The 25,980-nt window shown below is 43.9% G+C and overlaps 2 protein-coding genes across 3 annotated transcripts in view; one reads left to right on the top strand and one right to left on the bottom strand.

Moving 5' to 3' along the window:
• Positions 1 to 1,881: 1,881 nt before the first annotated feature.
• On the top strand, positions 1,882 to 14,976 carry iqck (IQ motif containing K). The gene is made up of 9 exons (XM_062408532.1): positions 1,882 to 1,998; positions 2,089 to 2,210; positions 2,565 to 2,667; positions 3,223 to 3,320; positions 3,479 to 3,531; positions 3,664 to 3,741; positions 4,030 to 4,114; positions 9,940 to 10,051; positions 13,542 to 14,976. Exons 1-9 carry the CDS (start codon positions 1,947 to 1,949, stop codon positions 13,748 to 13,750), a joined length of 912 nt encoding a protein of 303 aa, XP_062264516.1. The 5' UTR covers positions 1,882 to 1,946; the 3' UTR covers positions 13,751 to 14,976.
• Positions 14,977 to 16,259: 1,283 nt separating this feature from the next.
• Positions 16,260 to 25,980, bottom strand: part of gprc5ba (G protein-coupled receptor, class C, group 5, member Ba) — a 13,599-nt gene continuing 3,878 nt past the window's right edge. The window contains exons 2-4 of one of the 2 annotated variants that reach the window (XM_062408716.1): positions 21,006 to 22,037; positions 20,625 to 20,770; positions 16,260 to 19,717 (exon numbers count right to left, since the gene is read on the bottom strand). In XM_062408716.1, the coding sequence (XP_062264700.1) occupies positions 19,673 to 19,717; positions 20,625 to 20,770; positions 21,006 to 22,035 (1,221 nt within the window). In that variant the 5' untranslated portion in view covers positions 22,036 to 22,037 and the 3' untranslated portion in view covers positions 16,260 to 19,672. The remainder of the gene's footprint in view (positions 19,718 to 20,624; positions 20,771 to 21,005; positions 22,038 to 25,980) is intronic. The other variant, XM_062408717.1, reaches the window with a different exon arrangement.

Here is a 25,980-nt window from a genome sequence, read left to right as displayed (position 1 = left end):
GACTGAACTTCTTTTCCCTGAAAGAGCACATTAGATATTTATTTTAACAACAATCAACAAAAATACAACATGACAAATGCAAAGAATTTCCAAAACACTGGTACTTATCCTTAATTTGGTCCTGGAATCACAACATATAGCTTAATCTTGAATGAAGGCAAACACTTAATATGTTTGTGTCTGCCAGTTTAAAATCTGTATAATTTGAAAAGCCCTAAGTTATCAAATAAGAGACACGTCTCCTTAGTGGACATAGGTAAAAATACCTGAAATGGGCGGGGTAAATGGCTCAACAGCGCCCCCTTAAACGCAGCAATTCTGTCTGGCTTAACCAAGCTTCACAAAATTCGTTACAAGCTTGTATCATGACTTGTATTGTGAATGTTCAAGACGTCTACAAAGCCATCAGCTTTGCTTTGACTTCATTCTATTTCTCCCAAAGCTTTCTCCAGTCTGCCTTTAATCTTAGCATTTGTTTCACAGAGCTTGATATTGAGGTCAGCACTGAAACATTTCTCCTGTTCCAGCAGGAGTTCAAAGAGCCCCAGATTTTGAATTAGCAGATTATCTTTCTCTTTCCTGGAGTTCTGATTCCGCTCACTTGCCTCTAGAAATCTAGTGTCATCTGCCACCTTTTTCTCGACTTGAACGTCGCCAGTTCCTCACTGGGCCCCTGATAGTCATGTGTCAGATTCTTGCATATCCATTTGTATATTTCTGCCTCCTCTGTTACCTGTTAAACTGTGCTATTTAAATACTCGCATAACTCTTCTATCAGTTTTAACTTTTCTTTCACCGTCTCTAATTCTACACTCATTCATCATGAGTTGTTTTCTCTTGCAAAATATTACTTGGCACTCGTTATCCTCGTAAACGATGAACATTTATTTCATCTCCTCAAGTTCTTGTCTGCTCTTGAATTCCTTCTCTTTTGCACTTTTCCCCCTTCTGCGAGGATCAGTGGAAAATTAGGTTTATGTTATTAGTATGAATATGTTAAGCTGAAAGAATAACAATTGTTTGTGACTTACTATTTAACTCCACCCAGGCTTTATATAAAAGAAAACTTAAAAGGGTGCATTAAGCAAATAATTCCTTGTTGTCAGTTTGCTTTGATGTCTTGGACTGTTGCAAAGCTGAACGATTTATACGATCTGAAGAGAAACAAGTGTTTTTGACCTCAACAGATCTATGTCTGTTTGTGGTGATAGTGAAAGCACCACCTACTGCCGAAAAGAGGTAAGCCTCGTTAACACAACTTAATAAGATTTTCATAACATTTTCACCGTGTGGTCTACACTCAGAAATAATAATCTCTTTATTAGATGCTGGGTAGATTTGTGTCTCATTCATTTTCATGAATACATGAATTTCAAATTCTGCATCTTTATCTGCTGCTCTCCAGTGGCGAATATGGGAACTTTTTAATTCTACGTTTTTCATTCATCGACCAATCAAAACCATTAAATGCAAAGACAACATCTCAAATCTTGAATAAAAAGGAGCAGAAAGAAGAATCACCTCAGACAACCTGCCCCTCTTTCACAGGACATTCATTAACAAAGCGAATAAGTGCAAACGAACGGATCTATTATAGCTCTTTAGTAAAAACGCTCACATGGGTATTATTCCCTTCGTTTCTTTCTAATTACTATTTATAGAAACATGGGTTTGTTGTGTGAAAACCAAGGAATCGTTTTTTTAAGAAAGATAATTTAAGAAAACTAAAGCCATATATTTAATTTCGTATTGTCCAAAAAGTAATGCTGTGATCATAAGAAAACGTATGTACGTCATTTCTTTTTTTTCATTTCTTTCTAATTGGAAGTTGAAAATCAGACTTTTGTTTACACCGGAAGTTGGTTGCCCACGTGGCACAATAACAACCACTTCCTTGGAAACTGTCCCGTCCTTGACGACCAGTGGAGGAGGAAACAAGCGGTATAATGGCGAAGACAAGCGGCGCATTGAAATCCCTGTGGCAGCAGGTTTGTGATGGTAAGCTGCTGCTGGTTGTTGTTGTCTGAGTTGTGGCTTTGAAGTTTAAAAACACGTAACTTCACGTTGACTCTGTGTGTGTGTTTGGAGAGTGTGAAGCGGAGAAGCCCCGTTATCCCGGTGGGACACACGGCGGCTCAGTGGGCTCCCAGTTCTCCCAGTACATCGACAGCACAAACTCTACAGTCTCGCATGGACTCGGCACAGCCAAGGTCAGCCACACACACATGGACTCAGCAGCCCCTGGTTTCATTTACAGTTACAACGAGCTTGATGTGCAATACTCACAACCTCAACCATTACTGACAATAGCTCCTCCGGTTTCTTATGCACAAATACGTTGACACACTTTCCCATTTTGTCACAAACTGTTGTTTTGCTGATGTTCTCAGTTAAATGTGTCTCTCTCTGAGGTTTCTACGATTTCCCCCTGTTAATATAATATATATTTATATTATTTACACTTGCTGAGAGTTAAGAACAGAGGAGGATCACACCTTGTCAAACCCTAAGAAACAAATTGTGATTTGTGAATATGAATAAAATGTGATTGATTGATTGATTAGGTGCCTAAGGACGGTGACCCTCTGAGAGACTTTGCCACGCTTCTCTCCCACGCTGGTGTTGCTGGTAACTCAGCAGAGGGGACATCACCGCCACAATTCCAAAGTAAGAACCTCTGGTTCCCCAAACCCATATAGTGCTTTATAGACTGAAAGAAAATGGATCAATGACTGTGTTTAAATTGGGTCTGGCCGATAAAGCTATATAAAAAAACCACAACCTTCACTCAGGAGCAAAATTATATATATCCATTTCGCCCAGCCTCATTTTTAAGTAATTTTATAAAAGATGCCATTAATCATCTGCTACCAACTTCTCAAAATCTCAACATATCCCCAGTTTTTAACAGTTACAGACAAATTAAAATAATATATAATGTGTTTTTCCTTTACTATTTATCAGGCATTCCATACACTGAGAAATCAATAAACAACCGTCAGATGTATTCATGATTAAATGTATTAGAGGTTGCAGGCTTTTACTGTAAAGTACGCAGAAAGTACACAGGAAGAATTAAAGCAATTTGATGAGGCGCCGCAAGCAAATGACCTCAATCAAAACTTAATTTGATTTTCAACTAAAAGGGGCATTGAGTTGATACTTGGCTTGTTCATAAATATTTCTCTCCTCCGGTCTGAACATTATGTGTGTGTGTGTCAGGTCCTGTCACACACTTCATTGAAAAGGAGGTGTTCCCAGTGTTGTTGCCTGGATTGGAGGCTCTGTTAAAAGAAGCTCAGAAACACGGCTGTTTCCAGGTCTGAATTTCACATGATCGACACCCGACAAATTATCCACCTACAGGCATATGATATTGTTAAATGACCACTGACTGTAAGGAATTGCACTGGAAGGATAGAAATTGTACAATATGGCCAATGCTGCATGGCATTGATCCCCTTCTGTTGTGTTGCAGAGGAAAGTGACAGCATTTAACCCTTGTGACTTCCTAACTGAGTGGCTGTACAAGTAAGACCCTCCCCTCCTTTAACAACTCTCTCTTCACTCCACAATTGATTGTCTCCAATGGCCGGTTGTAAGTGCTGTGTGTGAAAAATGGTGGTCATGTCATGCGTCGTGTCTCTCTCACTCTTCCCTCAGCCACAACCCCCGCAGACAAGGACGGCCTCCGGTGAACATTTGTGACATCCCCTTTGTCAAGGACTGGCTCAGCATGCAGTGAGTGTGTCCCCAGCCGGTCACCTGTCTGACACACAGACAGCTGTTACCTGCAAACTCACTATTTATCAAGAAATGAAACTCTTTGGTTTATAAAATTTCTCTCTTTCTCTTTTCTCACCGGGTTAAAAAATCCAATCTTCAGGGGGTTCATTGTGCAAAACATAAATGTATTATTTGTATTCTAACTTTCACAGAAACGTTCTGTGACTATGTATCTCGACAGGCTGCCTGTCTTGTCTCTGTCTGTCACAAAGTTTCTTATTTTCTTTTTCCCATTATTTCAAGTCCCAGACGTCCCATCCCTCTGTTTCTGCTGCTCACTGAGGACCAGGCGGCTCTGCTGATTCAGGCTTTCTGGAGGGGATACAAGGTACACTGGACATGACTCAGCAAAATGTTTTTTACACTTTTCTGACAAAGGCAAAACCCCAAAACTCAATTTCAAAATAATGGTCGGGAATAAAAAACAAAAATGTTTCCTTTACCTGGATGCATAATACATGACAATGGTTATATATTTACACATACCTTTAGCTGGGATTCCCTGGTTTAATTACCACCGTCCAAACTTCTCAAATCAAGAAGCTATACTGCAGAAATGGATTTTTATGTCTGAAGCAGGATGGAGACCTGCAATTACCGCACGCACCAAAGAGTGTGTGTGAGTTAAAATACAATAGGCTCCCTCCTGTGCGTGCATGTGCCTACAGTGAGATGATGTTGTATAATTCTCTCCTGCTGAAAAGCCCCCTATTCCACAGGGACTGCAATTTCATTCAGCAGCTTGATTATGTCATCAGTGATGCCACGGTTTAATTCCCTCCTGTATGGGCCTCATGGTCTGTACTGCGATATAAATAGACCTACACAGACGCTACCAGAGGAAATCAGCCGCTGTTTCTCCGCACACAGTTAAACCCAGTCACTTGTCGTGTAAGGATGCAAGCGGGGGGAGTTATGTTTTTATTTGTCTCACCAGAAGGTTTTTGTTATTTCATAACCTTCATGCTTGTGGGATGATTAAGTTGTAGAGTCCTGCTGTGCTGTAAGGTGCCATTAATGGTAGTTTTGTATGCAATTGAATTTTTGTGTGTGCATGACGAGATTTGCACAAATTTGCAAGTGTCCAGATGAGGATCATTTGTATACCCAGTAGGGGGCAACACTTCCTCTTTTTTCCCCTTCAACGTCACAAAATCTAATTGACCTCTGCACACACAAGGTGGCAGCAGGGAGTCAGCTGCCTGTCACTACGCTCTGTGTTTACTTTGAACTAAGAGAGGCTCAGTTGGTCCACTGATAGCACTGCAGACAGGCCCCCCCAGGGGATTTGTTAAAAAGAGAGAGAGAGACACACCCTGGAAGAGTCATAAAAGAGAATGGGAGGGTATATCTGGAAAGGATAAAGCTCAGGGTGTGTTTGGAACATTTCCGGATCGATGGATGGACGGACGGTGCTCCAGAGTGGCCTTAGTGTAGCAATCGGGCAAGATGCAGAATGAGAAAATGCAGAATTTGCTAAATCCTAAAGACACTGGGGGGCTGTGAACGCCGCACAATCAGGTTTCTGAGTTGAGACTTGGCCGTGCAGAGGAACATGACTTATTTAAGATACACAGGGTGGAGTTACTTTGTTATTTTGGGTAGGCACTGAGGCAGGCTCTTGACAGGCAATGCAACCCAGTGGGCAACAGAGCAGAGACGAGGGCATCAGCACAATCAGCTGTGCAGCACTGATGGTTTTTGTCATCATGACACCATATGAGGGGGCATTGTTCTCTGATCGTTATAAGCTTTACATTTAGTCTCTCTATTATATGCAGCCAAATCTTGGAAAATGTGTGTTTGAGATACTCTAACGTAAATTATGACATTGATATTTTGGTTCTAATGGTAACTACGGATTAGTAAGTCAGAGGTTTAATGTTTAATTTAGATTTGTGAAGTCTTTTCGACTATATTATCGGTCCAGTTACACTCCCAGCATGTCTGAGGAAAGTGCTCTTGGCGAGCAGGCCCAGTTATTGTTAAGAAGTGGGGCAGTCAGAGCACTGAATGGTATTTCATTCGACAAAGCAGAGACGAGGGCATCAGCACAATCAGCTGTGCAGCACTGACGCACAACCTCACTTGCTCCTGTGTGTATGTATATGGGTGTATTGTTGTTTGTGTCTCTGGGTTTCTGTCGCCATTAGAGAATGTGGATCTCAAACAGCTTGTGACAATTCAACATCGTCACGTATTCTCTCCCAGTGTAAACTCTTAATGCAAAGTATTGTTTGACGATTTCGCGTTTAAGTGAACAACAACATGTTACATTTCACCCTAATCTGTCCCAGTGTGATGTTTTTAAGTACTTGAGATATTTTCGTTGGGTTTTACAAGACTATAATAGGATCATGGGATTTTGCTAAAGATAAACAAAAAACACATTTGGCTCAATGATTAATATTAGTTTTTGAACCCTAACCCCAAATATTCTAACATGTAGCTATAATGATAGTTATTAATAATTATGATGAAAATTGCACACCTCTAATTTTATCAGTACACTCTTCTGCCTCCCTCAATGAACCTTCTTTTCCCCCCCATTCTTACACTGTGTGATGTTATATAACCTGGCTGACGCAGCGCTGACTGCAGTGGGTGCATGTGTATGTGTGCAAATATGTGTGTGTGTATGTGTCTGTGTGTGTTAGAAAGACTGACAGACTCAGGGTCAGGAGAAAAGGAAGGAGGGTATTTTAGTAGAGTTTTATCCCTCCATTATTAATCTCTTTCATCCAAACATATTGAGGACATGGTCTGGAGAAGAGCAGCGATAAAGATGGTACACACACAGATACAAACTCACACACACACACTCACCCTAGTTAACTACATCGACCCAATGCGATTGTCTCTTGTTTCATTTACGTAGAACTATGAAGAGTTGCTCTGTCTGAACATATTACATAATCTCCTTTACACTCTAATCCATTCATCCATGCCTGGTGCTGTAATGCACACATACAGTATGTACATGCACACACACACACAAGCACACGTAAACATATACACTTCACGGATCAGTGAGACTTCTCAGGTCTAGTCAGCTGAGTTGGAGGTATGTGATAGCTGTGTAATAAACAGGGATTACAATTAGACTGTCAATATTATGGGAGTTGTGGTTAAGTAGGGCTTTTTATCATACTCATTTCCACTGTCTCCTGCAGATTCATTAAGCACACAAGCACACACACTGTGGCTGACCACATCTTGGCTATTATCTACCCTCACTTAATAAATCACATTCCGGTCAAGCCAAGTGTCTTGTGTCTTGCTCTGTGTGTGTGTGTGTGTGTGTGTGTGTGTGTGGTTGCAGATGGTTTTGTTTTTCGGATACTCTAATGTAGATGATGACATTGATAGATTGGTTGTAATGGTAACCACAGACTAGTAAGTTATAGGTTTACTGTTTAATTTAGCTTTTTGAAGTCATTTGGACTATATTATCAGTCCTGACACACTCTGTCTATGGTTGAGGAAAGTGCTCCTGGACGAGCAGGCCCAGTTATTGTTAAGAAGTGGGGCACTGAGAGCACTGAATGGTATTTCACTTGACATAAACTAATAGAGCCGATCGAAAGAATCCTACACACGCTCACACACAGACACGCACACAAAGAGCTGCGTCAACAGCAGAAGTAGGTCTGTGATTCCAGCTGAATGATCTGAGGGCAGAGATAAAGGAAGGGTTTGGATTCGGGTCCAGTGTTGAGACAGTGACAGGTCACATGCAGTGGCATTCATGCAGAAAATATGTCACAGGCACTCAGGACATCCAGTAACCGCTGGCTCTCCCCGTCCTCACTGCCCCCTCCTGCAGAGTCGGGTCTGTCGGGGCATCCTGGTCCAGAATCCGATAGAAGGGCCTATACGGGTATTCATCAAATACCCTCTTCCATCTGAACTACAGACACTATTTTCATTCTTGCTTACCTTTTAAGTGCTCTTACAAAGGACAGTAGGGTAAGAGTATAACCACTAATGGGTCCACAGAATCAGATCACTGGATTAGTGGCCGGTCAAACCATGAAGGGAGAATCAACCGACAAGGGAAGGGTAGCTAAAGTACACGGTGGCTGTGGCTTCATGCAACCTGTCCTTGTGACTGGTTAATGCGACTGCAGCAAGTCCCCTTGAACAGAAGCCATTGTGCTGCTGCAGAGTGTGGGACTGGGCGAGGAGCTCTGTCTCACAGGCAGATTTTGCACAAAAACGGAGGCAGCTAGAGAGGCTGTGCAGTGGGATTGGTGCGTGTTTGATGAGGGCATGCAGTGCACAGTTTGTGTTTCTGTGTGGCTGTTGGGGGTTGTGCTTGTGCTGCTGATGGTGTGAGCCTTGAGAGACAGAGGAGGATGGAGTCCCTCTTCTTAGTGTTCTGTGCTGCTGTGTGATTTTACAGCACGTGCATGTCAAATATGCGTGTGAATGCATACAGGCTTACAATGCCTTGCTAATTTTTCTAACCACTCTAATCCAAAGCTTCATGCCTGAACACCGCATAAGAGGACTGACTCTGAAACAGACCCTGTCACATGGGCGGTGCTACAGACAAATATAGCAACAAGATATTTGATCATCAAAAGTTCATATAATTTGTTTGCTTTTTAGTGAATGAATGAATTTCTATGATTTTTAGTGAATGAATGAGAAATATATAATTTCTTGTCCTAGATATTTTCCGATGTATTCAACATAGAGATTCTCAGGCCATCTTCATGCACACAGTCAAAACAATAGCCACTGCTAATCAGAATGCTGATGCACACAGACAGGATTCATAATGCTCACAGACACACGCACACACACAAACACACAAACACACACACACACACACACACACACACACTGATCTTAGCTCTTTGTTTCTTTCTTTTTGCACAGAGCTGTCAACGTCCTGTAGAAAGCTTGTGTGTTCACAGAGCCAGTTATCTAAGAACAGTGTGGGACACATTTCAAAGCGTCATTTAGATCTGACGACGACAAAATCAAGGAGTTTAAATCGGGAGGGTGTAGGTTTTTGCAGCACAACAACAGGAGTGACACAGAGTAGAAATGGCTGCACAGACTCAAGAAAACACACACAGGCAATGGTAAGGATAACAAGGCTGACTCCAGGGTCCCCCCACCCCCATCCCACCCCTTATTTCCATTTCTATAGTTTGCTCCCATCACCAGAGGGCCTGTTGCGGCGCTGTGACATCCCGTGAATTAACTATTGGAGCTCTGGTCTTCCCCCCCTGAACCCATCACCAGGCATATGTAACAGGCCCACTTTCATATCCACCACTAATAGCAACACTATTGTCGCCACACAAGCAGGGAACTCATGGGAAAATGCTGGGGTCGAATGGAGAGGGAGGAGCTGGAGGAGAAGCAGACCTTGGAGAGGGGAGGTGGAGGAGAATACAGAGTGGGGAGGAGGGCAGTGTGTGGAGAGGGTTGACGTGCTCGGGAGGGGAGTGTTGGTATGAAAGCACGTATCTGAGGAGAGGCGCACCTGAGTGCTGAAGGGGAAGAGAGGGAACACAAGAGTTGACCAGTGAACAAAAGGAGGGGGAAAAGGAAAGAGAAGGAGGCCTAGTTCTACAGCTCATTACATTTACATAACACTCTCACAGAACGCAGCATTGTTTACAGCAAAGTTATGCAACCGTGTAGCAGCTAAATTAAAGTATCAATTCATCAGGTCCCTCCTGTTGAAACCATAATAATGAGGATTATAATATTACAAGTTTGATATCAGCTATAAGTAGCTTCATGGGGAAAATCACCAATTAAACAAATGAGATGCAGCAGCACACTCCTTGAAATATAATGGTGAAATAAACTATTAAAAGAGATAATGCTTCAGTCAGGAGAGACTTACTGACAAATTTGAAAGAAAGAAATCATAATGAGAGGAATATACTTTGGTGCTCTGACCCCAGGTGGAAGTTTCTGTGAAACTAAAGTTTTGTTTTTTTTAAGGACTTTAAAGCCACTCTCCCAGTTGAAGCACTTAATGAGAAAAGGAGATACACACATATCACTCGGCCACTACTGGTTTCATAGTACTGGTCAGCTTGCAATTTAATTAAGGTATTGATGATGTTGGCTTATCTGGATTCATTCATGTGTTGCCTTTGCGTGTGTGTGTGTGTGTTATAGATCAGAGCACGGCCAGATGTACAGGAGCTGCGCCAGTGGCAAAAACAACTGAGAGAGAACCACGACATTGCCAAATCGGTCAGGCAGTTCTGGGCCCAACAAGAACACAGAGGTGAGGGCGTATACACACACACACACACACACACACACACACAAGCGCATGCAGTACAACCAAATGCCTCACACTTGCTAGCAACACAATATCATTGATCTCAACTTTTTTCCTGTGGCCGACAACAGCTGCAGATAGGCGGGCAGCACACCAAGATAAATGCATAGATGTCAACCTATAAACTACTGTCCGCGTTTACACAGATACGCGTATGTATTACATTGTGCACAATACATTCTCAGGCATACACAGACACTGCAGAGTTATAGCCAACCCTAACCCAGCATGGCAGTGAGATAAGGATTGCGAGAACAGTGATGCAGAGAGAGAATGAGGCCAGGGACAGAGACAGTGACAAGGTGAGAGAGTGGGAGGAAGAGAGGGAAAATTACAGGCTGAGGTGATAAAGAAAGCGTCTGCAGGGCTCAGGCTGTGTTTTTGTGACAGAGAGAGCCACGGATCTTGAGTGGGGACATGACACGAAAGAGAGGAAATACAGAGCAGAGAGGTAAGGGGGGGATGAAGGCAGAGAGATGTATGAAAGGATAAAGAATGGGTGTGGGTTTGTGTGTACAGTGTTGTGCACACATGAAGGACAGAGTAGAGCAGCTGAGAATGCAGACCCATGTCCAGTGTCACTGACTGGGATTAGGGCTCAAAGAGCGTAAGAGACACACACACACACACACACACACACAAACACACACTGTATTTTTGATAGTTTTAGAAAAATGCATGAAGCAACGTTGGCATTGTAAAAATATTAATTTCATTTAATTTTAGGTGCATCAACTATCTTTAAGAAATTACTTTAAAATAAGAGGAGGCCTGATACAGTGTAAAAACAGGCCCATGTGGTATGGAGGAGCAATGAAAGGCAATATTTGCTCTTATTAGATTTTAAGGTAAATTTTTTACATAAGGTTGCTTTAATTTTAACTTTCTCCTTACAAAAGTATTCTGTGCCACAGTGGCCTGATAATTTACTGTTCTTTGTACTGAGCGAGTTCTATGTTGGGGAAATAAGAAGCCTCCTCAGATGAGTGTTTTATTAAATAATGGGTGTTACAGACAATCTGACAGTGCTAGCAGGTTAGTATGACAGTCAAAAGCAGGTAAGAAAACACTATGTGAGCTTCCTGTAATGAGAGGATATCAATTAATATGCAAACAGCCAATGACAAACACAAGCACTCCAGCGTCCACCAACAAGCCAGTCATGGTAGCATCTCTGTTTTTGCTGCACACGAACAATTGACAACACTGTCATAAACGCAGGTTTGTTTCACACCGACACATTCCACACAACAAAGGCCTCGGTGCAGCAGCGGCAGGCTGACGAACATTCTTCCACCAGGGTGCCACAGCCAGACAGAGCTGCTGCTGCTAGCTGCTGCAGCACTACTGCTGACCTGACATTCTAGCAGGGGGCCTGCGGATGTCTGTATGTGCTTGTGGTTGTTTGTAAGAGGGCGTGTAAGTGTAAAAGAGATTCTCCCCAGACTCTTGTTCTGAATAGAAGCCATTTTCGGACCTCTTTGATGGATGAGAATGGGAGAGAACCAGAAATGTGTGAGACAGAAGCAAGGAGGGGAGGAGATTGGTGCTGAGGTTGCAGTTTGTTTGCTTTTTTGCTTGCTGTTGTTTTGGATGCGATGAAGCAAGCAGTGCCCTCCAGCAGCTGACAGATAAATTACCCATGTTTGGGACAGACAGGGGTGGAGAGATGGAGAGTGAGGACTTATTTGGCGAAGCCCCCCCCTCAGTGTATACGCGCTCTTTCAGTCGATCCAGCAACAGCTGCACTTGTCTCATTTGACCCGAGGAGACAAGCATGCAATACGTCTTCTGCCATTTCACCTGTCACAGATTGGAATCAGAATTTGTCAGAGATGGAGAGAACAACAATCAGGCAAAGAGCAAAGTAACCCAGAGTTCACACACTCAATGATACTCTAAGGTCAAAAGGTCATGGCTCTTTGGACAGGTGCAGCTCTCCACAGCTCATGAATCACTGTAGGCCTGTCCTTGACTGCAGCTTGACATGGTGGATGTTTACCATCAGTGCAAGCACTGTTCAAACAAAGTAGTAGGCTGGCCTGGCACACACCTTTTCTTCCTAATTTAAGTTAATCAGAGAAGGTGTAACCAATTAGAAATTCACGTTGCTGCCAATAGTATGTCATTAAACAAAATAACCATTTGACAGTTAATGTGTTAGCTGCAGCAAATTAGTCTCATGTCTTGTACAAGTTGTACTTTGCATTTTAAATATCTTCCTCCTTTATTATAAAGATCTACAGCATCGTGGTTTTAAAGGTCGTTGCAGGGGATCAGGAAAAATACATTTTAGAACGTAAAGAAAAGTACTAAGGGGCTGCTCCTGATCATAGTCTAGATATAAGGATGGACAACATGACTGCTGTGCAAATGTGAAGCCTCAATCAGTATAGATCATTAAACCCTGCCTCCTCCATGTTAGTGGAGGAGACAGGGACCAAATTGCAAGTGAAAGTACACGTTAACTACATTTTTCTCTGTCATTTTTTATAACACCAATGTTTGTTCAAGTCAGTGGTTTTAATTAGTTATTTGATGCTATATTAATGGGGACCAACTTCATTATTGACAGCTGAGCCTGTCTCACTACTGCACAGACTGTAGCTACAAATGGGCGAGATAGCAGCGTTAGCATGCAGGGTATTTTGGCTACGATATTTCAGGCTAGTAGGAGGAGTGGAGAAATGTCATCCATCTTTATTTACAGTCAATGGTCCAGATGTTGGTGCTTCATATACTATTACGATGCACCTCAGAGACACAACCACAGTAATCACTGTGTAAATGTTGCACAACACATTCCACTACCATGTTTATAATCTGTTGATGGCTCTTGTTGTTGAACGACTGGTCAAATATAGCAGCCCTATTCATCATAGCTCCACATACCTAATGTCAAAGCCTTTGTCTTTAACTGGCCAATAACACATAGGTCACCACAATAGCTCTGCAGCTGCCACAGTGAGCAAGTGTCAGTAACTGGTTGTTTTTCAACCCACACGACTTTAGCGGTCAATTATCATGTGGAAAAACACTTTGTGGTACCTTTAGACAACTTGTTTAGGTCTTTAGACATTAGGATCATGTGCATACCAAAGACAGGATGCTCAGATTATAATCAAACTCAAGTCTAAGAGTTTTAATTCTTGATTTTTCTCAAAATACTGATCTATGCATAATAAAGTCAGTGAAATTTTTACAAAAGAAGCCTCCTGTTCATGCTTTGGTAGAGCACTTGAGGAATAAGCTTTACATTTTTTAAGAGTTTTCTTTTTTTAATGCACCAAACTGTTTCCCCCAGTGGAGAGCAGAGTGCAGCAGAATGCTCAAAGATGTGTCATACATATTTTTAAACATTTGCAACATTAAGTGCTTAAAACAAAAGTCATATTACAGTCGAATTAAAGATGCACTTCTTATTTGTCCGCAGTGGGCTCAGCTATGACAGATCTTCCAGAAAGCCCCCAGCCTGGAAACTCTGATGTGTCCATCCGAGTGGTTTCCCCCACCCCCCAGAGCACTGTGGTCCACACCCCCACCACCCGGATGACCCCTGAGGCTGGTGAGTGGCTGACCCCCAGCCTCTGCAGCGTGACTGCAGTATCCGCGTCGTTTGTCGGACAACACAAACTGAGCTAGACGCGTGGTACCTTTAACAGAAAACATTTTCTCTGTGTTCAGGGTTTTGTATATGTAAAGGCAATTAACGGCGATTAAAGTCTGTTATTCAACAAGTAATAAATCAATCAAGCTTAGAAATGGTCAAGATGCTTGTCTGATTAGTTGTTTGCTTTTATTTTCTTTTCTGATGGAACACTGAGTCTGACCCAACAGAGGAACAGCTTGGTTCATCTATGAAACTGTTGTGAAGGGAAACCTCTTGTCACAGACCTGATATTTCCTCCCAGCGCCTCTGGCTGATAGCTCACTGGAATATAAGTGTCATAGTTCCTTGACTTGTTATTTCCCTTTTCTGTAGCAGTACAGTTTACTGTACAAAAGAGGTTATAGAATTTCCATTGAAGTCAGGAACTGAGGTCAGAGTGAAAGGTGACTCAGCGTACACAGCAGAATTTTCTCTTCTGTTTATAAGAAGAGTAAACAACCTTATCATGAAAGCAAAAGATGTCACTGGTGTGTGACTGACAATCTGATAGTGGACTGAAAATAAATACACAATACAATATCCTCCTTAGATCCATTTTACAAGTGATAATAACACTGTTATATAGATCCTTTTCATTAGTTAAATATTTGAACATATATGTTATTGAAAAGCTGATAAATGTCAAAGATGGAAAAACTGTATTATATCAACAAACTTTACTTGTTATACAATAAAAATAACATTTCCTCTATTTTAATATTTTGTATATCATATAAAAGTAGTGTGATACATTGAGGCACAGTTCAACCGCAGTTATAAGGATTTCACACTGAATGATGTTCAATCCTTTTTCTTTTTTATATCTTGTGTCTGTATTCCCATGTAACAGCACAGTTAGAATATTTGATGTGTTTTGGTCTTTTGCCGAATAGTTTGACATTTCACTGGAACCCTGCTGAGTCTGGCAACTTCAGCTGTCTGTCTCTGTGGCAGGGAGCGATCAAACAGGATCTTAAATGTCACACATCAGCCTTGGAGAGTTCATTAAATTTTATCTGCTAAAATATTCTGGATAAAAAAACTGCAAGCTGCTGAACTGACTGCAGTTCTTTGCTTTCCTTGATGTCAACTTAAAAGATTGTGCAGGCGATAACTGTCTTTTTCCTGCCTGTCAATTAAAGTGAGTGAACAAAGTGCACTGCTGGCACGTTGCCATCACTCCTTGAACCTGGCCTACCTGAACGCATACTTCTGGTTTCCTCTCCAGTGACTGCAGAGCAGTGAGGTTGTGGTTCTGTGACAAGTGGCTTTCCTAACCATCCCAGTCACTGATGCACACCTCCGCCCAGTGAGGCATGGGGAGGGTCGTGTAGCTTCCTCTGCAGGTATGTGGATTCCTGGGAGACAGCTGCCACTGGGTGCAGGTGATAAAACAGTGCATTTCATTCTGCGGACATCTGATAGTGCAGCCAGCTCCGCAGGGTCTGGCAGCACTGGGCCCAACTGAAACTGGATCACACACAGCAGCAGGAAGGAGCGGGCATAGGGCTGTCAGAGCGAAGCCAGATAACAACTGGTTCTGGGCTGCGATTCCACACTGGAGGGAGAAGAGTGGAATCCAACTGAGTTCACACACAGAGAGTCCTGAGTAAACCTGAAATATTATAACTGACGATTATAAGCTGTCTTAACACCATAACTTAATGTAAACAGGATGCTCAACATTATTCAAACCCCTAAAACACTTATCTTATGTCTGTGAGTTGCTGACTTGGTCTAAAATAGCCCAATGGAATTTCTTGAGAAGTAGGAATAGCGGTTCGGTCCTTAAAGGGATAGTTCACAAAAAAAATGTTATTCACTTGTTATCTACTCACCACTATGCCGATGGAGGGGTTGGTGTTTGAGCATCAGGGTTAGGTATAAACAAATCCAATTAGTCCGTAAGCCCTGACATTCAAATTCAATTCGAAATGGCGTAATTTACACCATGTTTTTAGTCTAAATGTCCAATTGCATTGGATTTGGCTGCAACACTGTTTATCCCTGAAACTCCAAACTGTTTTTTTTGTGCACATCAGCATAATGGTGAGTAGATAATGAGTGAATTTACATTTTTGGTTGATTTATCCCTTTATTATATCTAGGATTAAGTTAACTAACATAAAGTGTGCATTAGAAGAAAAGGCTGGCTGGCAGTGGGTTGTGTGCATGGCTCATCTAGGGTCAGCAACAAGAGACACCAAGAGCTTCCCACTAGCGATGGCGTCAATTGAGAATTCTTGTTCAAATTTTTGTTTGTGGTGGTTGGTACAGAAAAAAAAAACGCACACTGGTTCTACTCGGAGGCCTTATCATACCTGGGCCACTTTGTGAATTGATAAGCCCCGCCCCCACCCCGCTCATTACCATTATAATATGATTATTAAAGAGAATAATGCTCAATGTAACACAATGCTACACAAGTCCGATTCAAGTATAAAGACCAATACAGTTTTACTACCCAAGAAAAGAAAAATAAAACACAGCATCCACTCAAAGTTAACTACAAACATGACACTTTTATTGAGCTTTTTCCTGAATCAGTTACAGAAACAAGAGATTGAACCATTTTGTTATTTTTTTGTTGTTTTTCTTCTAATCGGGGAATCAAGTTCTATACATAGGCATGCTGCGTCACTGCACAGTCACAGCTGTGGAAACCAGTATCACCCCTGTCAGCTGCCCCACTGGAACAGTCTGAAGGCAACACAAATCGGGAGAGGACAAGCAGGGACGTGTCAAGCCCAGGGAGGATGGGTCTTTGAACAGGCTGCCCAGGGATGACAGATATAACATATAGAAATTTTGTGCAAATATCACCACAGTCTATTTGATTTTAAACACAGAGACGATACCAGTCGGAAGATTTTCTTTTTTTTTTTTTTTTATTCCCCTACTGTCTTGAAACTAACTGAGGAAGTTATTATTAGGTCCAGTGTCGTTGGCATTTTGTTCCTATTTTGGACCGTTTCCCCCTGACGTGAATCTCCTGGCTTCTCAAGAACCAGCTCTCTTGTGTTTAAGAAAGCACAGACATTAATGTGTGTCATTTGATATACACAGAAATTATGATTGCTCTCACATGACCTTTTACATAAATAGAGTTAGTATTCAAAAGTACGTCTGAGAAAGGTCTTACATGTAGAAATGGTGTGATAAGCATGCACAGATAGGTAGTTGACAAGTGCAAAATCTACAAAGTCACATGTTATTCTTTTTTTTTTTGTACTTCACATTGAGTGAAAACATCACAAGAATTGACCCCCCCCCCCACCCCCCCCACCCCTAAGCTCCAGAGTTTTGTCTCATAACTGCTGACCATCCAAAACCCTGAGGGACAGTTCTCTTTCATGGGCGGCGACTCAGGGATCCAGGGCCCGCAGCCTGTTTCTGAACCAAACAGAGCTCTCTTTGGGCACGGAGCTGGCCTGCTGACCAGTCCTATTTTAGAATAGCTAGTGGGTAAGACATAAACATACAGCAGCAGTGAAGAGTTGACCCTTAATCTTTTCTTTGTCGAGGGCTGCTGTAAGACAAGGGGCTCAGCGAAATGACTATTGATGGGCTTCAAATGGATTCTGCCCTCTCTGCCCTGTTTATTATAATTGTCTCGCAGTGTAAGTCATTGTTTACTGCATGAAATGCCAAAAAGTATTCACAGCCGTTGTAATTTTTCAGAAAACATGAAAAATATGTATCCCACAAAGAGTGGACCACTGTCTTGACCGAGAACACAAACACACTGTAAACCCCTATAAATGATCATGTATCATGTATTTTCCTGAAAATGGATCAAACAAAAAAATAAGCATATCAAGTGTTGGCAAAACATATCCAAAAATGCTAATTAAAAAAATTAAAAGACACCAGCAGGATAAAAAGCATAATGTGACAGTAAGCAGTGTTTGAACACGAAGCAAACCAGTTTTAAAAAATATCCCAGAATAAAAACAGTTTGCAGTAGTCAGTTCTCCAGTGGGTCATATGGCACTGGTGTCTCAACTCAGCCTACATTTTAAAAAAAAAGAAGTAAACAAGCAAGCAAAGCTTTACAGCACTACTATGTACACAGCGTCTCGGGTGAAAGAGAGAGCTGGGGTCACAATGGAGGGAACGGGAGTGAAACGGAGACACCAGTGAAACAGGAGTCCTTCTTGGCACGTGGACTTCAGCTACAGTCGACCACAGAGAGACAGGAGGAGGAGGAGGAGGAGGAGGAGGAGGAGAAGGAGAAGGAGGAGGAGGAAAGAGGAGGAGGGGGAGAGAGACTCTTCACCAGATAAAGAAGACAACCCCACAGAGAAGAGCAGCACAGCCGCCCCCACAGAACACACAGCAACACACATGGGACAGACCAGGGAGGGAGCCATTTTCTCCCACTGTTTGGAGGCCGAGTGACGGAAGTCCCAGAGATCTCACCGTCGCATGGACCCCCCCCCCCCCTTCCTCCCTCCCTTCTCCCTCTTTTTGCATTTGATCTCGTCCTTTCCACCTTGCACTGTAAATCTGATCTCTGTGAGGCTATGGGATATCTCTGCACACCAGCCGCAGCCGCTCTATGTATAACCGTCCCCTCACTGTTTCACTGCCGTCTGCACCAGGGTTTCCGCATGCAGTTCTGTGCCTCGCTTGGAAGCCGTGCGAAAGGAGTAGTTAGCACCAGAGCGCAACCTTGACTTTGAAATCCCAACTCCACCCAACCACCAACTCCTGACACGCATAAAATACACAACACTGACGTAGGCGCCACACTTAAACACGGATAGAGGAACTAAGAACGGGAGACCATTTCATTTCCTCGCTCTGTTTCCTGCTGATATAAAGTGACAGTTTCTCCTGGCTGCTTCAAAAGCGCCAGTGGCCACCGGAGTTGTGGGGAGAGCAGCGCAGCAGTCTGACCTAGATTCATGAATCAGTGCCTCCCCGTTGACGACTGACGCCCTCGTTGTCCAATGAGAGTCCACTCTACTCCACCGTATATATCTAACAGCAGTTCATTAGCAGCTTGTGGTCCCACTGGTCAGGTGCTCCAAGCTACTTTTGTTGTGTCTGTGGTCACTGGGAACTTCTTTCCCCAGCGCAGTTCAGGGTTTCACAGTTTGTCTTCGCAATAGTGTCCATGCAGGTGGGAGGATGAGTCAAGGTGACAGGAGTTTGGTGTCATATCCACAGAGGAGTACAGAGATGGGGAGAGAGGAAATGGGTGGTGGTGTTGTTGGTGGTGGTGGGGTAGGTTTGTTGGAGGGGTCAAGTTGAGACACGCACTCTCTCCTCTTGTATTCTACTGCACACATACACACCCACAGAGGCTGGATTCTTTTGAAGCGGGCAGTGCTCAAGCTGTACAGTTGCCCATGTGCTTTGTCTTCACCTACACTGTGGATGGATGGAGGACAGAGCCAAATGTTTCCACTTGAGCGCCAGCGTTGTGAGGCGCAGCAGAAAAGACATTTTGACTGACAGAGAGAGAGCGAGGGAGAGAGAGCGAGACAGCAGGAAAGAGCAATACATTTCACAGTTTTCAAGGATGCTTACAGTGCTTCAGTCTCAGGAGAGGAAATCAGATGAAAAAGAATACTGCATGTTTATATTTTCTGATCTGAGTCAGCGTGTGTTTTGTTTCTGGTCACACTTTGAGTTTCTAAAACTCTTCTGTAGAGATTTGTTTGTGCTGGAAGAGCTTTAGCTCTGTCCTCCATACCCTACTTTCCGCTCAGTCACACACACACTCATACATCATACAAGTTGATTGGCACACAGTCAGTGTTAAAGTCTGTACACAGATTGCGATCCATGTCCGACACAACCAGGCAGTCCCCTCATCCTGGAACCCTCCCTCCTCACTCTCTCCATCTTCTTCTTCTTCATCTTCTTCTTAATTTCTTCTTCTTCCTCTTTCCAGTCCCTGTTACTCACCACAGCTGCCTCCCTGTGTAGGTTGGAGGGGCAGAGGGCACCTAAGGAAGGAACAAATTAAGCTTGAAAATGATAAACAGTCTGAAGAGCATCATATATTCAGACATGTACAGACTGACACTGCATGCACACTGCAATAAATAAAAATAAGCATTCAGTAGCTAACAGCAGTAAGAGATCAGAGAAGGTGATACACAGAGGCAAATGCTCAAACCTCTACCCGGCTTATGGTGGACGTTGTCCCTGCAGACATTACTCTGGGCTGTATAAAGACTTAAGGTTTTCCTGGACATTTTTGTTTGTTGGTCAGTAGCATTTCACAAAAACTACAGTACGGACTTCTGCTAAACTTAGTGGAAGTATGTGGTATGCATCAAGGAAGAACCCGTTAAATGTTACGTTTTTAAATGACTGAATTTCACCAAATGACCTACTTTAAGCTAACCTTTCCTTACAAATGGATGCACAAAACTGTTCACGCAAACTAATGATATTTTAAGCAGAGCAGCACAATGGGAAGTCTGCTATCCCTTTGTTGACTTTATCAAAAAACCTAGCAGCAATCTTCGGGAACAGTGATGACTAATTGTCTTTTGGTCAGTAGAGAGTTTTGCTTTAGCACTTTTGCATCCAGTGGTGTGTTGAACTGTTGTTTGGCAGTCATTCCAATCTCTCAGTGGACAGATAGCACTGTGGCTTATTTACAGGCAACGATACACAAATCGATAACAGATGAGTGACCATTTGTGACAAACGCATCCATGCATGTGTCCACTTAATACAATAACCACAGGCACGTGAACATACACACGCAAAGTGATAATGCACACCCACACTCACACCTCTCCCTCATTCCTGTGCAATGGCGTACGGTCTGGAAACGCACAAATGTGCATGCAGTCTCGTCGGCGTGGTCGGCTGAGAGAGTGGCGTGTAAGCGGCGTGTACCTGAGACTGGGAGGATGTACTCACCGCTCCCCCATTTAGGATCATGGTCATCTCGGTGGGCTGGTAGACGTTGCTGCGGAAAGGAGCGCTGGGCCTGGTGGCGGTGTTACTGTTGTGTTGCCCGGCACCGCCACCGCTCCTCAAGCCTGGTATGGAGTACACAGAGTGGCGGAGATTACTCACTATGACTCACAACATCAATCTTGGAGGGAGACACACTTGCAGTGTAATCCTGCACCACATACATTTCCTCCTGTACTTATTTCTAGCAACACATGCAAATTTCCTGATGTTCTATTACTCACTTTGGCCTACATTCCTTGAATGCACTGTGAGCACATATTACGCCAGTCTGCTATAAAATTATGGATGGTACAGTACCTGCAGTGTTCTCATCGCTGTATCCGTAGCCCTGGTTCTCCACAAACTGCCGGTGAGAGAGAGGGATATCTTCATCAAAGCTGGTCTCCCTCATACGAGTTGAATTCTGGGAGGTGTCAAAGTAATCCGGGGCAGTGGGCTGCGGTGGGGCTCTCAGGCAGATGTGTGATTCAGGTATGGCGTAGAAGATAAGCAGCAGCCAGCCCTGAGCCACCAAAGCGATGGCCAGTGTCGGATCATTCCAGTCCGGGGACCTCCCCAGCCAGGCATTTCCGTACAGATAGAAGCCCACCCAGGCCACCCACAGCAGCAGCGAAAGCAGGCAGGTCAACACCAGCCAAATGGCATTGCAGCGCCACTGACGTGACTTCCCACACAGGGCCAGGGAGGCGGCAGTTAGTGCTGCCAATAGGAGTGCTAGTACGTAGCTGCAGGCTAGTGAGAAGTCCACAGGTAGGTACTGACAGGCAGCTCGTCCCTCCCGCAGCACGGTCAGGAGAAGCCACTCAGCAGCAATGATGCCCTGCACTGCACTCAAACCCAGCGCCAGGCCAGTGAGGGCGCAGCCACCAGGGCTCCGACGCTCCTGGCCTAGCCTGCGCAGACGGACACCCTGCACTAGCAAGCAGGAGAAGCAGACGGCAAACAGGAGACCCCAAAGGGCCCTGCGGAGCAGACATAACGACTCATCCTGATCAATCAGGTAAGCAAAGCTCAGGCCGAACAAGCCAAGGATGCCGAGGAGGAGCAGGAGGAGGGGTCCCACGGCGCTGCGCTTCTCAGCCTCACTGATGTGGCGTAAACGGCACAGCAGGACAAGAGCTAATAAGATGGCAGCCAGGATCCCGCCTGCAGCCACAGACTCAACAGCTACACCCCAGATGGAGTCCAGGTCGCAGAGGAGGGTGTAGGGAGGCTCAAGGCCCCAGCCACAGCCTCTTGGAAGAGCCTCAGAGTCCTCGGAGTTCTGACTACTGGCACGATGAGCAACAGTCAGCAGCAGCAGGAGGAGGACTGGGTGGAACGCCATTTCTGAGAGATCAACAGAACAGAAGGCAGAGAGGGAGAAGATGAAGAGAACAAGGAGCAGAGAAGAGGCAATAGAGAAAGTCAAAGAAGTGGAGGAAAAGGGGGGAGACAAAGCAAAAAAGGAGTGAGTCATTCTGGTCATACATGTTTGGAAGGCTACAGAACAGAAGAGAGTGATTTCCACAGTTACCATCCGCCTGTGCAGGACAATACAGACAATCATCCACTGCTGTGTTTTTAGCGAGGAAATAAAGGGCAGTAGTTCAGGCAGAGTGAATGACTGAAGCCTTCCTGAGCACAAAACACACTAAAGTTCCCTTTAACCATTTAAGGGCATTTAGGTTTCAACACTTTGAAATAAACAACACAAACATGGCTGAAAAGAAACCGACAAACCCAGAAAAGCCCAGATCAGCTGCCTTCAGTTCATCAACAAAAGAGTAAGGTCAGAGGCAGAGTGGCCACAATGCTGCTAAGGAGAGTTTCAACTGTGTTATTTGTCCAGTCTCGTCCAGCGAACCGGTGACCAGAGCACTGACAGGAGAGCTGCAGCGTCATGCATATTTTAATGAAAAAACAAGAGATACAGAGAAAGGAACTACTGCGGACAAGCAGTTTGACTCACTATCAGGCATCTAGGGCCGTCTAGCAAGGCTGGAGACGATGCACGACACGCTGCACACGCAAATACACAGCGCCTCGGGCACGAACACAAACACTTGTGTACTTTTGAGAGAAGTGTCCCGCCGAAAAAAAACAACAGCATGTATTCCAAATCGATTGTCTCAGTCTACCTTTTCTTGATTCATCACAAAAGGCAGACAGCCAAACACACACACACACACACACACAAATACTACATTTGTTGAGACGATCAGTGCTGACGATCAGTGCTGTCACCTGAAAATGGTTTTATGGGAGGATGATCTGTATTATAAGCCACACACACACGCATAACACATCTTGCCAGGTTACAGTCAACTGTCAGAAATTCTTCCCAAGCTGAGTCAGTCATTAGTGCATTAAACAATCCACTTAAGCAAAGTACAAACACACACACACACACATTTTTCTTGTCTTTCTGTAGCTACCTCTACCAAGGAGGTTGTATTTTGGTCTATCTGTCAGCAAGATGACACACAGAACTACACAACCACATTTTGTGGAGGGTTGGTACTTGACCCCAGTAAGACCCCATTCAATTTTGGTGTGGAACTGGATCAGGAGGCTGATCCAGAACAGTTTTTCCCTTTCTTCAACACTGCGAGATCTGAAATATTCATTGATATCTCAGAAACTAATGTCATGGATATTGATGAAAAACAGAAGAATATTTTGGTGCAGATCAAATTTACAAATCTGCAACGATGTACATGGGGTTTCATAAGGGGACAGTTGGACCTACAGGCGGTTGGGGGGGGGGGGGGGTTCTACTGCGTGCCACTGTAGTTTTGATATTTAAACAAACCTGCCAGTGTCCACAAATAGACTGCACTGCAGTATTTACATACCACATGAAGGACAGTGGATATCCCCAGCTTCCATCAGTTTAAACACACACCAGCCAAAGCTACAGGTCACACACAGCCCCTCCAGCTTGTGGTTTATTAAATGGGTCAGTCACAGAGAAGAAGACAAACCTCAAGAGGACTGGTCTGATGGATCTGCAGCCAATAGACTAGAGCGGATTTTGACTGTAAGATGACAACGACTGCTCCAGTGCGGTTTTCTACTGATTTCAGCATAAGCGCTTTAAAATACCTGTACACTACCTGCTCAGATCATACAAGATGTTCCCACTTGTATAAGCGGTATATACAAGTAATAGAGTAAAGATTAATTTGCAGGAAACACCATAGCAGTAAAAAAAAAAAAAATGTGTCCATAACTCCATTTTGCTGAAATCAGCCAAGCAAAACTATAAAGTGTGACTGAGCTGCTACCCTACAAGACAATTAGTATTCACAGATTAAGAGACCTGTTACATCCATCCCTCAGAGCCGCTGGTTATATGTTAACATCAATCAGCTCCTCAGAGAGATGAGTCACCAAAAACATGCATGGAAAAAAGAAACAGTGCTGGAGCTGTATACACACACACACACACACACAAACACACACCAGAAGGGGTGAGAGGGGCCACAAATACACAAACACACTCACACTCCTAATTAACTCAAACAGTGTGTTGTTTTTCTGGTGAGCCCCTGATAACCATGGTTACACCCCATCTCAAAACGACAGGAATAAAACAAAAGGAAGAGGGTACAAAGAGAGAGAGGCTCGCTCATCCTCAACATGTCGAGCAGACAAACTGCTCCTCCTCTGTCTTTTTTTTCCGTCTTTCTTTGTCGCCGTCTTTGTCACTTCCTTATCGTGACGTGAATGTAAAATCACAAAGTTCAAGTCCAAGCTCTCAAGAAGAGACATGATCACATGCAGCCAGTCAGCCGACGTGCAAGATCACAAATGCTCATGCAAACATGGAAGACGCACAGGACATAACACACACCTACAGCAACACACACTGGAATCCTCTTCCCTGCCTGTCACTCATGAGTCATGGAAACAGAAAGAGAGACAGAGAGAGATTGAGAGACAGCCCCTGGCCTCCCACTTTGTGCAGTACAGAGGATGCTGCCGTCGTCTCATCCTCCCCATCCATCCTCACCCTCCAATATTTCTAGGTTTTTTTCCCTTCTCTGTCACTCGGCTCCTTGCAGCCATTTCTGTCCGCCCCTCCACTTAAAACCCTCAGTTCTGTCAGATTTCTATGCCACCTCTCTGCCAGAGCAGCCAGAGCGCTCTCATCTTTCTGCCACATTTAAAAACGTTCTGCGGAAGACTTGCCTCAACACCTTCTCTCCCCACATTTTCTCTCTCCTGTCAGCCCCCGTGACTAATCCCAAGCACACCCCTCTTCCTTCCATTTTGGCTTCTCCTTCTTCCTTTCTTGTTCCCCTTCCTCCTCTTCTCTCACCCCCCCGCTCTGCCTTTATTCTTGCTGTGTATCTTATGTAACTGGGAGAGGGATCCAGCTCATGCCAGTTCTGCTGCATGGCTGCTGTTTCTCATCATCTTCCTCAGTGCTAAGCAGCCTGCTGGCACCCGGAGGTCCATCTTAATTTTGTATTCGGCACATCGCAGGGTATTCATGCATTCATTTTGCACGTGTCACTCTCATGCACGTTTGCACAGACTGGCACAATGCCCACGTGTGCAGGCTCCATTTGCATGTAAATATAAAATTCAGTTTAGTGCCATGTTTTATGCACGTGTGTCTGTGAAGGCAGCACGTTCACACACAGAGCTGAATTTGGCAAATATGCATCATGCATTCCTTATAGTGCTGCTGTGAACACACGACAGGGACACAAGTGTGAGAGTGGAACTGTGCAGCGCTGCAGTCGTTCAGATGTGTTCCAATATCTATAGCAAGCCGTCCTGTGCAATTACAACTTCCAACAACTATCAGACATGCCGCACGACCAGATGCTGTGTAATTACCGCCGTGATAATTGGGAGGATTATTGCAATTTGCAGCTCACCTCAAATCTCTTTTCTCCTAATGTTTGATTCAGACATGGGTGAAATGGAAAGGTGTGTGTGTGTGTGTGTGAGAGTGTGAGTGTGAGTGTGACAGTGAGTGTGAGAGAGAGAGAGAGAGAGAGAGAGAAAGAGAGAGAGAGATAGAGAGTCAGTCTACATATCTGTGTGTAGGTATATTGATAGAAACACAGCGAGCCGGCTGTTTAGGTGAGCAGGTCATTCGTGGGTGCTCTGCTGGCATCTGCTTTCTGAAGATGCTATTTGTTACAGACCTCTTCCTGTTCTGACACTGCATGCATTCACATCTTACATCAGTTGCCGCATGGGCTTACATAATGCCTTAAGTCATAATGAATTAAGCCACTCTGGTTTAAAAATGCATCTGGGCTTCAGATTA

This window comes from Platichthys flesus, chromosome 16 (assembly GCF_949316205.1).
Source record: "Platichthys flesus chromosome 16, fPlaFle2.1, whole genome shotgun sequence".
Taxonomy (NCBI): Eukaryota; Metazoa; Chordata; class Actinopteri; order Pleuronectiformes; family Pleuronectidae; genus Platichthys; species Platichthys flesus.
Note: the sequence above shows the minus strand (reverse complement) of the source record. Positions and strands in the feature narration are given on the sequence as shown.

Bases quoted from the DNA above. Each gene is read 5' to 3' on its own strand.
- iqck (XM_062408532.1), top strand. From the start codon at position 1,947: ATGGCGAAGACAAGCGGCGCATTGAAATCCCTGTGGCAGCAGGTTTGT. The intron at 2,668-3,222 runs GTAAGAACCTCT...TGTGTGTGTCAG, and splicing joins ATCACCGCCACAATTCCAAA to GTCCTGTCACACACTTCATT. The intron at 4,115-9,939 runs GTACACTGGACA...TGTGTGTTATAG, and splicing joins CTTTCTGGAGGGGATACAAG to ATCAGAGCACGGCCAGATGT.